At 40.8% G+C, this 13,810-nt stretch overlaps 1 protein-coding gene across 5 annotated transcripts; it reads left to right on the top strand.

The window, feature by feature from the left end:
* The first annotated feature begins 238 nt into the window (after window positions 1-238).
* On the top strand, window positions 239-13,103 carry LOC309388109 (cytochrome P450 1A1-like). Of its 5 annotated transcripts, XM_081945123.1 has the most exons (8): window positions 639-677; window positions 1,658-1,736; window positions 2,426-3,254; window positions 4,470-4,593; window positions 7,786-7,875; window positions 8,236-8,356; window positions 9,210-9,296; window positions 11,136-13,103. In XM_081945123.1, exons 3-8 carry the CDS (start codon window positions 2,439-2,441, stop codon window positions 11,416-11,418), a joined length of 1,521 nt encoding a protein of 506 aa, XP_081801249.1. In that variant the 5' UTR covers window positions 639-677; window positions 1,658-1,736; window positions 2,426-2,438; the 3' UTR covers window positions 11,419-13,103. The 5 variants fall into 5 exon arrangements, with proteins under 5 accessions (XP_081801246.1, XP_081801247.1, XP_081801249.1 ...); XM_081945120.1 differs by having other exon boundaries at window positions 239-677; window positions 1,658-3,254; XM_081945121.1 differs by lacking the exon at window positions 1,658-1,736 and having other exon boundaries at window positions 241-677.
* The last annotated feature ends 707 nt before the right edge of the window (window positions 13,104-13,810 follow it).

Raw genomic sequence — 13,810 nt, 5'->3', positions numbered from 1 at the left:
AATTCTTTTAAACTCTGTCTATGGAGATTCTCAATCCTCTGTCCCACAGGTGCTCTTCAAATGCAGATGGACTTCCTTTGTTTGAAACTTAAACTCTGTTTAAACTTAAAGTTTAAACTAAACTTAATTCAGGAATTCACTTAGGGGCACCAAATGGGCTATCATAGTTTTTTTTCCTTTTCTTGCCGAAGGACATCCTAGGATAGCATATTATTATTATTTTTATCATCTATTCACATGAAACAGAAAATAGAAGGGGAAAAAAATCTTTCCTCGACCTAGGCATGTCGTTTCAGGATGTTTCTTGACTTTCCAGTCTAAGCTGCGTGAAGCTTACCAGAAGTCCTAACCATCATCCACGGAGAGATACATCCCTCTTCACATGCTCAAGAATACGATCGCCCACCCTGGCAACCAATTCCAGCCTCATCTCTTCGACTGTTACACAAGGATGGACTTTTCCCCGAGTCGGACTCGGTCCAGCCAGCAATCACACCAACGGGGAGAGGGGACAAGGCGCCAGTTGGCAGGGAGCTGAGAGCCACGCCGGTGGGTCGTGCTGCGCCGCCGCCTGCATAGTCCCCCCGCGGGAAGCGTTGCGCAAGAGCCCCAGCCCGGCGCAAAAGAAGCGTGGCGATCGCGCAACTTTCGCAACTTCACGCTGCGTCTTGAGACACGTGAGTTTGGGGATGGGGTCCTCGGGCAGAGCGGGCTCGGGTCTCCTCGGTGCCCGCGTGGGGTTTTCATGGCTGGGCGCTTCTGTTCGGTGTCCCGCCAGGTTTTTGACTCCGGGTTGAAGGAAAGGCAATTAAAAAAGGGGACGGAGAAGGATTTCTTTCGATAAATCAGATCAAAAAGCCTTTGGAACAATAAAGGAAGATTTCTTTCACGCCTCCAGCTTTGCAGGTTGCCCAGATGATGGCAGGCGCATCAGTCTAAGGCAGGGGTGTCCAAACTTGGGAACTTTAAGACTTGTGGACTTCAACTCCCAGAATTCCCCAGCCAGCATGGCTGGCTGGGGAATTCTCGGAGTTGAAGTCCACAAGTCTTAAAGTTCCCAAGTTTGGACACCCCTGGTCTAAGGACTAGGTCGAGTTTTCTTTTTTACTTCCTGAGAAAGGGCGAGCTAAGAACTTGTGAAGGGCTGGAACTGGATGAAGGCTTCTGTATGAGGACAAGGTACACGCATTCTAGGTCCTAGCGCTGTTTAATGTTAAAATCGTATTTTAGAAAATATATTGAACTTAGAATTGGAAGTTGAGTCATGGTAACGGGACTTCGTTTCTTTGGGGTTTGAAACCAAACTTATCCAAGTAGCTTCTTCAGTTCTTAGAGAGATGATGTTCCTATATATAATAGTAATAAAAGAACTAAAGTTTGGTTTTGCAATAATCAAAAAACAATGAAAGAAAACAAAACAAAACTTGTCTCCTATTATCATGTGTAATGCCAGCTAGGTTGGCACCAGCAATATTTGTAATGGCAATAGCCTGAGTCATGAACCTTTTTCTCTTTTGAATTTAATCTTGCCAATGTTGGTAGTGCAAAGCTAATGCAAAGTCATTTGAAAATAGTGTATTTGTTTATTCAAAATTTAATAAAAGTACAGTTTATGAAAATGACCAACTTTATTTCCATTTTTTCATATGAACACAAGAGGAAAACGTTTTGGTAGATGTAAATTCTACAAAGTTCTATCCTTCAGCTCTTTTTAGAAGGGAGATTTCCTACTGCTTGTAAGTGAGATGGAAATTTAAAAGATTGTTTATGTTGTGAAGTCTTTTGCAAGCAGGATGTTGTCCAGAATTCTTCTGTCTGAAAATCACTCCTAATCCTTCCCCAGTTTCCCAGGAAAAAAACCAAAAAAGGAATTTTGTATCAGAGGAAAGGAATGATGCCAATAAACAGTTCTAGGTTTAGAGGCACAAACATGTAAAAAATTGAAGTTTGGATCAGCTCAAAGTATGCCATTTGTGCAAGCAGTTAGTTTCCGTAATGCCTTGTATGCATATCTTCATAGTCTTCAAGACACCTTAAAAATGCAGATTAAATTGAAATCCAATTGCAAGTTGTGTTTTAGTTGCAATAAAAAACTTTGTATTTTCCTCCAAATAGTTGCTTTATGTTCTGTTTTTGCTTTAGCCAGGCACCTTCTTAGATTAATTCTTTTTGATGTTAATGCCCTTCTACCCTGTTTGCCATTCCTGGTTGAAATTTTGTTTTGCGAGGAGTTGACCTTGCTTGCCCTCTAATGTCAAATGTTGAGTTGCCACATTGGGCTAAGTGTCTTTTGTTGATTTTGGATTTAATGCAAGTTCTAAACCTGTGGCTCTACATGATACATCAATCAAAATATCATAACTTGTGCAAAACCGTGGCAGAATTAAGCAATGGCTTGTTCAATTCCTGGCATTTTCCTTTGCAGATCCTTTCTGAAAATGAGTTTTGCAATTGAGGAAGTTTCCTTTTCAGGAATCATGATTGCTTTATGTACTGTGGTGTCCCTATTCATTTATGTACGAATGTTAACAAAGAACAAACAACCATCCCCACCAGGACCTTGGTCACTTCCTATTTTGGGGAATCTTCTCCAGCTTGGAGATCATCCTTACGTTTTCTTCGATCAGATGAGGAAGAAATATGGAGATGTCTTTCAGATACAGCTTGGAAGGGTTCCTGTTGTGGTTGTTAATGGCCTGGATGCTGCCAGACAGGTCCTACTGAGGGATGGAGAAAGTTTTGCGGGCCGACCCGATATGCACACTTTTTCTTTTTTTGCCAATGGCGAGAGCTTATCATTTTCGGTGAAGTTTGGAGAGAGTTGGAAGTTGCAGAAAAAGGTTGCGGCCAAGGCATTGAGGTCACTGGCCAAATCTGAAGCCAAGTCCTCCACTTGCTCTTGTCTTCTAGAAGAGCATGTTTGCACTGAGGCATCCGAACTGGTGAAAACATTTTTAGAACTCTCCAAGAAAGGGAGCGTTGATCCCGTTGCGGTGACAACCTGCACTGTGGCTAATGTGGCCTGTGCCCTCTGTTTTGGTAAGAGGTACAGCCACAGGGATGAAGAATTTCTGAGTGTGATCCAAATGAATCACGATCTTATAAAAGCCTCAGGCGCTTTCAATCCCGCTGACTTCATCCCGTGCCTTCGTTATTTTCCACTCCCTGCTGCGAGGGTTGCCCGCGCGTTTTATGGAAAGTTCAACAACTTTGTGGCAAAACATGTGGAAGACCATTATGCCACATATGATAAGGTAAGCATTTAACAGTGGGAATTGAAAATGTTTCTGTATTGCTTATTGTTAAGATATTCAATTTAATAGCTTGAACAGTAAAGTGTATAATAGGCCAGAACACACAGTTGTAGTTGTTGGAGAGTGCGGACTCCTGCATGAGGCAATCTACGTTATGATTTGTTGCTGGGTGAGAAGGGGGAGTTTCTCTTTTTCCTGCCTTTTTTCTTCTGTGTGCTCTGTATGTTGTTCTGAGATTTACCTGATGATTTACCTCATGATGTTCCCGATTATTTTGTTTGCTGTGAACATAGATGTTAAATATATTTATTTATATAAAACCACAAGTTTGTTTCAATGTCTCTGACTTCATTTGGACCCCTGCTGTGTGATTCCTTGACACTTATATTTCCACCCTATGCTTAGAGGTTCTACAGGTAGTCCTCGCATAGCAACAATAATTGGGACTGGCAACTCTGTTGCTAAGCGATGCTGTCATAAAGTGCAATGTCATGTGACTGCAGCAACTTATGGTGGCAATTGTGGCAGTCCTGGCTTCCATTAAACATGTCATCTGATTGCCATTTGTGATCTCCACTTTCGACTTTGCTTGCCAGAAGCCAGCAGTGAAGGTTGCAAGTGATTATCAGATGAAAACAGGATGCTCTGATCATTGCAATTGCCAGATGGTTGTCCAATGCCCAAATAGCAATCATGTGACTATGGGGATTCAGAGATGGCTGCAACTATAAGGACCAATCCAGTGATGGGTTGCCAATTTTTTAAATACCAGTTTGGGCGCGCTTCTGCACGATGCTTTTGCGCATGCGCAGAAGCGTCCAGACAGGTGGGCAGAGCCTCCCGCTGCTGCTACTACTGGTTCACCTGATCCAGGCCGAACTGGGAGCAATACACCTCTGGACCAATCATAAATCTCCCTATTGTCAATTAGAATGATCATCGAATGAGTTATCAGTAAACAAGGACTACCTCTACATTCTTAGTTTGCTTTTGCTTAGCCTGCAGTTCTTCATGGCTCTTGATTTTTGTATTATATTTGTGTCCCCCCCCCCCCCCCGAACTTCTCTTAGTATATTCTAAAGGCCTACACCTGGCTTATAGGAAAAATAATGTAAATTCTCTCAATGTAGAATTAAACAAATTACAGTTTTCAGAGTGTATAGTGTGAGAACTTTAGATGAAAATAGCATCCTATATTTTGTTTGCTTCCTTTAGAATGTTCTCAGAGACATCACTGATGCGTTAATTAATGTTAGCAATGAAAGAAAAGCAGATGAGAAAATTGTAACCTTATCAAATGAAAAAATAATAATTACTGTCAATGACATCTTTGGAGCTGGTAAGTATTATCCCCCCACCCCAATACTTTAAGTTAAGGTGTCTTGGTGTGATCATATTTTCGACAAAGAAGATGTGAAAGAATTATAAGGACACACTCACACAAACACCCACCCACACCCACACCCAATTCTGGTTGCTGGGTTTAGCAAGCAACAGAGCAACAATTTCAGAGTGATGAAATTCAAACGAAGCATGACTGACACCAGTCTGTCTCTGTAACAACCTCTAGTCTGATTCGTATGTCTAAACCTTATATGAAGTTATAATAAATGGACGTCATACAGATAGTCCTCGACTTACAACAGTTCATTTAGTGAACGTTCAAAGTTACAACAGCACTGAAAAAAGTGACTTATGACCATTTTTCACAACTACGACCCTTTGTAGCATCCCCGTGGCCACATGATCAAAAATTGACTGCTTGACAACTTGTTCATATTTATGATGGCTGTGGTGTCCTGGTGAATAGCTTTTGTGACTTTCTGACAAGCAAAGTCAATGGGCAAGCCAGATTCACTTAACAGCCATGTTACTAACTTAACAACTGCAGTGATTCACTTAACAACTGTGGCCAGAAAGGTCTTAACAAATGTCTCACTTAAAAACATAAAGTTTGGGCTCAATTGTTATATGTCAAGGATTACTTGTTCTGTGATTGCAACTGAACATAGCCTAACTCACTTCATCATTTAGCATGTTTGTTACAGCATGGCGATAAGAGCTTGAGGATGGTGAAACATGGTTATTTCTGCCCTTCTATTGCATTTGTTGACAGCTGACCAGAGTGACTTGCTCCTTGTTGGGCAGTGATGAGTCTGTGGACCATCTTTTGAGTCACTGTGACGAATATTCTAAGCATCTGATTCAGATTTGCCTAAACTTAAACTCCAACTGGGTTGGTCCAGTCAAGGTGACTGACACACAGCCATGCTTTGATATCTGGGAAGAACTTGACCCTGTAATTCCTGAGAAAGTAGACACGACCTTGGTACTGTGTATCTGGCCACCTTAGAAGAACCTGTTCCTTTCCAATTTGTGAAGGCTGCTGGGAAATCATATGTGTTTGGGTCAGTAGCCTTTTAGGTGGTTTTCCATTGGCTTTTAAAGAGATGGTGATATGCTCCCTCCTCAAAAGACCATTGATGAACCTTAATATCCTGGACAAACAACCTTTTTGGAAGGTTGCTAAAAATGTCATTGGATTGTGGTTTATAGATGTTCTTGGAGGATGTGGATTATCTGGATTCTTTTCCATTAGGTTTCAATTGGGACCCAGAATACAGACAGTGTTAGTTACACTTGATGTGCTATCATCCTTGTTCTTCTTGATGTCACACTAGCTTTTAAAAGCATCAACCATGATATCATTCTGGCCAGGTTGCAGGGAGAGGGAATGGAGGGCAGAGTTTTATGGTATTCTCCTTTCTCTATGGTTGATTCCAATTAACATTTGTTGGAGAGAGTCCGGAGGCTCCTGTTTTTCAAGGGGTCTAAGAATTTGACACCCTGTCAGCTGCCACCTTATGCTTGTTTGTGCTTTGCTGCTATGCAGTGACAGGCTGCCATGAACTGTGGGGAGGGGGAATGAAGGGGGGGAGTCTTGGGGAAAATGAAAGTAAGTGCTGCATCTCCTCAAGATGTGGCCTCAAGGTCACCCAGCTGGAAGAAGGAGGGAGCCACATACCAAACCCCAGTTTTGACTGAGCATTATGAAAACATCTTGCCTGAACCTGATTGGTTACAATAGGGTGGACAATGACAGAGTTAAGGGAGGCAAAAAGTAGAATTTAGGGATTTTGGTACGCGATTCTCAGTTCTTGGTTTGCAATACTGCAATATACCTAACCTCTAATAAACTATACCTTTCTCAACAAATGGATCCAAGGATCATTTCTGTTTAGAGGTTTAAGGTGTGGTAGGTCTAAAACATGCTCCTCTTTTGTTCAGCATCTGTATGAGAGCACTAGGAAGATCAACCATCAGTTTGGGGTCAGGAATCATTAATCTGCTAATGACTCTTGGTTATACCTCAGATCTGGGGCAATTAAGGAGTGCTGCCCAGGCCTTCTCCAACTCTGGAGGTTGTAAGAGTCTAGTTAGGGACCTGTAGATGAATGCAGAAGTATTCTTATAAGAGGAATGCAAGAGTTGTTATGTACTGGTGCTGATCATTACCTGTAAAGCCGGAGCATATGAACTAGGTGTTTGAAGACCCCTCTAATGTCTCCCTGCAATGTTTATTCCAATTGTATGGACTAGAAACAGGCCCATTCAATTAAGCCACGTAACCTAGTGGATCGCAGATGACAATCCTTGTCTCTCGGGAGAGACAGGGGACCTTCCCTTTGAAACAATTTTCCCTGCAAAGATCCCATGGCTCCCACCTTGTTCATCTTTAAATGCTCTTTTAAAAATGGCCTTTGTTTCAGGCCTTGTTATGGGTGGGATACTTGAAGTTGTGAGCAATGTAGGTTTCGCTACTTGAATGATCAATATTTTTATTTCTGTGCTTGTTTTCTACCATCTTGTTTAAATTTTGCAGCACCAGCCAAGGTCATGGACACAGACCTGGGAATTCAAGAATGAATGAATGAACGATACTATTCATTTATTTGCACGATTTCTAGGCAATTTTTATTAATACATACTACACTGTCCCATTTTGAAATATTGATTGTTACCTAAATTGCAAAAGTGAGCTATCAAAAATAATAGATTTTTGATTTGGAAAAATCATACGGAATCTGCCCTCCAGGTTTTGAGATATTTATTTAATTACTTTATTTATTTATTTGGGCTGCGGTGGCCCAGTGGTTAGAGTGCAGTACTGCAGCCTACTTCTGCTGATCACAGGCTGCCAGCAGTTTGGCAGATCGAATCTCACCAGGCTCAAATTGACTCAGCCTTCCATCCTTCTGAGGTTGGTAAAATGAGGACCCAGATTGTTGGGGGCAATATGCTGACTCTGTAAACCACTTAGAGAGGGTTGGGAAAGCGCTATGAAGCGGTATATAAGTCTAAGTGCTATTGCTATTGCTATTTGTACCCATATTATTATTTTTACAACTCAAGAGAGTGAATATATCCAATACAATTAATGCACATTTCAGTTATAAGCTCCAGTGCCCAGGTTTCAGGTGCGAAGTTCTAATGTTGCTGCAATTCTAATGTTGCTTCATTTCTTTTTCAGGTTTCGGTACACTCTCATCCTGTTTGCAATGGATTTTTCTGTACTTGATAAACCACCCAGAAATTCAGAAGAAAATTCAAGAAGAAATTGGTAACATTTTTGTGTTCTTTAAAATAAATAGAAAATACCATGCTGTGAAACTGTAGTTTACTAAGCTTCCACTAAATGAATTGCAACTCTAATAGAGCAAGTTTTTGGAGCAATTTCAGTTTGCAAAATGATGCAGATAATCGTTCCATTTGGGTAATGACCTCAACTTGCAAATGACATAATTTGCAACATGCAACTTGTATCAATCACTACAATTACATGCTCAGACTTAATGAGAATAATGACCACCCCCTTTGCTGAACTGATATATCAAACTGAGTTCCATTGTAATATAAAGATTGCAGATTGCAGTTATGAAATAGTTTGTGTTAAATGTTATGTTTTATATATTCTTTGAAGATGGAAAGATTGGGCTAAGGCCTCCGAAGTTTGAAGACCGAAAAAACTTGCATTATACAGAAGCTTTCATCAATGAAGTCTTCAGGCACAGCTCTTTTATTCCATTCACTATACCTCACTGGTGAGAAGGAGAATTGAGGAACGGGTTTGTTTATATTGTAGGCAGCTTCTGCTAGTATTGTAATTTGATTGTCTACCAATGCTGGGATTACTTTTTTTTTTACTATTGGTTCTGTGGTCATGGCATGGGTTGGTAGTCGTGGCAGGGGAAGGATACTGCAAAATCCCCATTTCCACCCCACTCCAGGGCAAGGATACTGCAAAATTTCCATTTCCACCCCACCCCACTAACCTGCTTTCCAACTCCGTTCTCCTATGCAGGGCAACAGAAGAAGACCCAGCCGATCAGCTGCGGCTCGGGAGGCAGCAAATAGATGGGGGTGGAGCCAGTCAGAGGTGGTATTTGCCGGGTTGCTGAGCTACTCAAAATTTCCACTACCAGTTCGCCAGACCGGTCAGAACCGGCTGAATACCACCTCTGCTGACTACGTGGCATTGACACAAAAATCCCCTATAATGTGAGATTTTATATTGTCAAAGAAAGGGAAAGAGATGCCAGATGAACTGTATTTTCTATTATTGAATTTTTACAGAATGCAATAACTATGGCAAGGAGAGAAAGGATGCTACCATTTTTATTTCAAGGAATTCTTTACAAAATGAAATATTAATTGCATTTATATGCTATCCATGTCATTGTTACAGAGAAGGGGTGGCTTAGCAATATGATTTTTAAAAAAAACTAAGAAAGGGTTAGGACCTTACCTCCAGTGGGAAAATACATGTCATCCTACATTTATGCAAGGTTACTTTATTCAGATGTTTGAAAACACTGTGGAATAATGTTAAATGATTGTGCTAATCAAGGATCACTTTGTTGGACTAAATGCTGTTTTGTTTTCAATATTTTCTAGTACTACCAAAGACACTGTTCTCAATGGGTATTATATTCCACAAAATACCTGCATCTTCATTAATATGTATCAAGTTAATCATGATGAGTAAGTATTTGAAGAAGAAGAAGATGATAATAATAATAATAATAATAATAATAACAACAACAACAACAACAACAACAATAATATCAATAACAACAACAACAACAACAAGTTGATACCTAGGACGCTGGCAGCAAACCGTATCAACCATTAGCACCAGTCACTGGTATTTGTAATGCATTTTGGAATGTTCAGTTGGCTAATTTTCATGTTTAATGAATAAAGTATATAATAATAATAGCAATAATGATATTAGAATTGTTACTGTGCTTCCTCCCCCCTTTATATTACTACTGTAGCTTACAAATGTATTGAGAACTGGTTTGGTCTTGTGGTTAAGGTACTAGAAATCAGGAGACTATAAGTTCTAAGCCTGCCTTAGTCATGAAAACTGGCTAGGTGACTTTGGCCCAGACACACACTCTCAGCCCACAATATCAGACTTTGACAACCAATTCCTGTAACAACCAAAGGGATCAAACACTTGGTTGATTTGGAAAAAAGAATGGATCCTATAGTTGCAGGAAACAACTACAGTATAACTTTAAACAATTCTGGGGACTTAATGACCCCCTTTTAGCTACTGCCTGAGCTTCATGTGTGGACAGTCTGATATTAGTAGTTATAAGATGTCCCAAGGGTAGCACATCTGGCGCCCTGGTGGATGGCTGTACAGATATTTGTATTCAATTCCAGATATTGACACTAGCTATTTGGTCAGTAAATTGCAATGCATATTTTTTTCACAGCTTCTTCACGGAAATTAAATTCACCCCACCTTAAAGAATAAAGGTAAAGATTCCCTTTGCACATACGTGCTAGTCGTTCCCAACTCTAGGGGGCAGTGCTAGTCTCCGTTTCAAAGCTGAAGAGCCAGCACCGTACGAGGATGTCTCTGTGGTCATGTGGCCAGCATAAGTAAACTAAGGCACACGGAACACTGTTACCTTCCCACCAAAGGTGGTTCCTGTTTTTCTACTTGCACGTTTAACATGGTTTCAAACTGCTAGGTTGGCAGAAGCTGGGACAAGTAACGGGCGCTGACTCTGTTACCTGGCACTAGGCATTCGAACCACCACACTGCCAACGTTTCTAATCGACAAGCTCAGCGTCTTAGCCACTGAGCCACTGCGTCCCAGACCTTAAAGCCTACCCAATGTATTTTCTCAGATTATTCTGTAACCCATTGGAGTACAGATACATTCACCTTTTGAAGCTACTTTAGGCAATTCTTAAACATTTATTTTCCTGAAGAATTCAATGTCTCTTTTCTACATGAGGAAGAAATTGTAGGGAGGAAAACTCTGGACAATTCAAGCTCTGCAAATAGAAAGCCCTGTTCAAAGGCTTTTAGATGACCCTTCAAGTTGTGGCTAGACCATTCTCATTCAGTTCTGTGATGGATGATTTTTAGAGATCATTTAGACCACCTTTCCCCCAAGCGTCATATGTTAGGCATTAAGTTAGGAAGCATGGATTTAGATATTGTCTCCTTGGTAGTAATGCTGTTTAGTTCTTCTCTAGCAAGACCTTTCATATTCACTACAGATGAACACACAAGATGATGTTATGTAAATGCCACAATTATGCACTTGAGCTGCAATGCAAATTCATAAATCACAGTATTGATTATGAAATAGTCTTGCACATTTTATCATTTCCCTCCTGATAGACGGTAATGAGGGTGTCGTTTTTCTCTGACAACGATCAAGCAATATAGATGGCTGGTGGATTTAATTTTTGAAATGAATTGAAATATGCTGGTGGCTAGATGAACTCTTTCCATTTTTATCATATTTTAGTTTTCCTCTTTTTCTTTCTACACTTATTTATTTCTTCCAGAAATCTGTGGATAGACCCTGACACATTTAAACCACAGAGATTTTTGAATGAAAATGGTGAACTCAACAAGAGCTTGATTGAAAAAATTCTGATCTTTGGAATGGGCATCCGAAAATGTTTGGGAGAAGAAGTAGCCCGCAATGAGATCTTTGTTATCCTCACTACTATCTTACAGCAGCTGAGACTGGAGAAACTACTTGAAGATCAGCTAGATATAACACCAGTATATGGACTGTCAATGACACCCAAGCCCTATAGAATTTGTGTGTCACAGCGTGCTTGACTTGAAGAAGAGTATGAGGAAGAAGCAGCTGTCTTTCATCACCAAATTATTGTCTAAAATAATGTAATGCAAAGCTGCTATTTCCAAGTTCTATTTTTTTCCAAATGTGTTGGATGCCAACTTCCATCTCTCTAATAGAAATAAGTGCCCAGTATGTCTGAAGGAAATCAACTTCAAAAAGGCTTATGGTTTTATAGAATATTTGTATGACACATGGGGTTACTTAAGAGTAATTTCTTTTATTCTTTACCTATAGACAGAATCTTGCCAGTCTAAAGCAAGAGTATAACTTTTTAATCCTTTTCTTGCCAAACAAACATTCCAAGCTCCACTACCTCTCTGCCCTCTGGAAATCCAGATTACGTTCCGGCTGAGTAATGGACTGGATGAGGACCAGCATACTGAGACAAGATGAAGATATTGATTGTGGGTGGTGGATTTGAATGATTTACCTGCTTGTCCTGGAGAAGTCTATACTTGTTTGAAATGAACAAGTTCGTAGTTTTGGGCTGCGCCTAGATGCATCAGTTTCATTAGAAGTCCAGGTGGTCTTGATCACCTTTGGCTGGTTTACCAACTGTGACTTCACATGTACAAAGATAGCTTTCACACTCTTCAGTAACTTCTGAGGATATGTGTTGGAAATGAATTCGTTTTTGAAAATGGTCCAAGAACTTTGGATAGTTCAAAATAGAGTGACTGGACTGCACAGTGTGACTGGTTGATAAAAATATATTATACTAGTTACATGACGCAGCACCCTCTCTGTGGGCATGCAAGCCATCTTCCCAGTTCAGCTCTGCTGCACATGTGCATGCATCTCCTGCTGGCCAACTGATCATTGGGTCTCTGCCGCGCATGCATGGGGGTGGGGCATTTGGGGGGCGCATGTACGGGGGTGGGGTGTGTGCTGGTGAGCAACTCGTGCATATGCGAGGGTTAGGATGCATGCGGGGGGAACGCCCATGCATGGGAGTGGGAAGCATACATGGGGACCGTGCATTGCACTTTGGGGGTTTGGGCGCACACACGCATGCTTTGGACACTTGGTCCAGAAAAGGTTAGCCATCACTGTACTAGTTCTTTATCATCTACACTCACTGCTGGTCCATTTCTGACTCAGCTTAAAGTCATGGCCTTGATCTTTAAAGCTCTTCACAGTTTAGGACTAGATTACCAAAGAAGTACCTTTCCAGACCTTGACCTTATCTAATGAATCCCTCTTCCAGACCCCCTTCCGAAGAGAAGCGAGGTGATCTTTGCAAGAGGAAGAGCTTTTTCTGTAGGGTTGTTCCATTCATGCAACTCTTCCCCAGAGAGCTTGACTCGCTCCCACATTAGCATCATTCAGCACCTGACCACGACTTGTTCAGTGGTTTTTACTTATAATGTAGTTCACATGGTTTTAATTTTCAAATGACTGCCTGCGGCTTCCTATCTTTTCAGTTTGCATTTTATTTGATTGGATTGTACTCCTTTTTATTCAAATAATATTGTAGCCTAGTTTATTGTAAATTGCCCAGAAAGCTTCAGCTAGTGGGGTAGTTGAAAAAGTTTAATAAATAAATAAAGATACATGCCTTGGCAAGCTGTTTCCATTGACGACCAATCATAACCCATTTTAAAAAAAATGTCCATTCTGTATTGGATGCGCTTAACTTTGAAATAAAATATTTTCAAGCATGTTTCTCTGTTCTGAGTCAATCCATTTAGCACTGCAAGATGTTCTGTGCTACCGGTGTACACACAGCTATTTGTACTGTTTGTTGAGCCCTTTTAGAGCCATAGGTGTGAGTGTATTGTTAGGTTGCTGAAGTCAGAGGCTGTCACAGGATCTGATGCTTTCAATATTGGCACCATCTTTCTGCAAATGTTTCTGCTTGCAGCCACGTGAAACACTAGCTTGGTTTTGGAACCAGGAGCTTGAGGCTTCTGTTCATTACAGAGCATATGAAATATGTGGAGAAGCTGAGCAAGCAAATGCCAGAAATACGAGTTGGTTGCCAAACATCTGATCATGTGGTCGTAGGGATATCGCAATGGTTGTGAGGAAAATGTTCATAAGTCACTTTTTCAGGGCCGTTGTAACTTTGCATGGTCATTAAATGGACTAGTGTAAGCCGAGGACTACCTGTAGCAAGCACTTTGTGGGCCAGCTGGAATAAGTGAATCTTTTGCATGTTTTGTAATGGCCTATCTCCCTTGCAAATCAAAATGAACTCCAGTGTAACTCTTGCAAGGCAAGGCATGCTATGACATAATATAGTTTTAAGAAAACGTCTGACTAAAACAATTAAGTGAAGAGGATTTCCATGTAGCAGATCTGCAGAATAGTCCTATGTACGTTGACTTGAAAGTTTACCAAATCCAATGAACTTGATTTCCCAGTCAG

This window comes from Natrix helvetica, assembly GCF_964273705.1.
Source record: "Natrix helvetica genome assembly, chromosome: 2".
In the NCBI taxonomy this organism is placed as follows: domain Eukaryota; kingdom Metazoa; phylum Chordata; class Lepidosauria; order Squamata; family Natricidae; genus Natrix; species Natrix helvetica.
The sequence above is the reverse complement of the archived record's forward strand: the minus strand, read 5'-3'. Positions and strand labels throughout refer to the sequence as shown.

Coding starts and splice junctions, on each gene's coding strand:
- LOC309388109 (XM_081945120.1), top strand. CDS start 2,391: ATGGCTTGTTCAATTCCTGGCATTTTCCTTTGCAGATCCTTTCTGAAA. Junction 4,594..7,785: donor CAATGACATCTTTGGAGCTG/GTAAGTATTATC, acceptor TTTCTTTTTCAG/GTTTCGGTACACTCTCATCC. Junction 8,357..9,209: donor CCATTCACTATACCTCACTG/GTGAGAAGGAGA, acceptor AATATTTTCTAG/TACTACCAAAGACACTGTTC.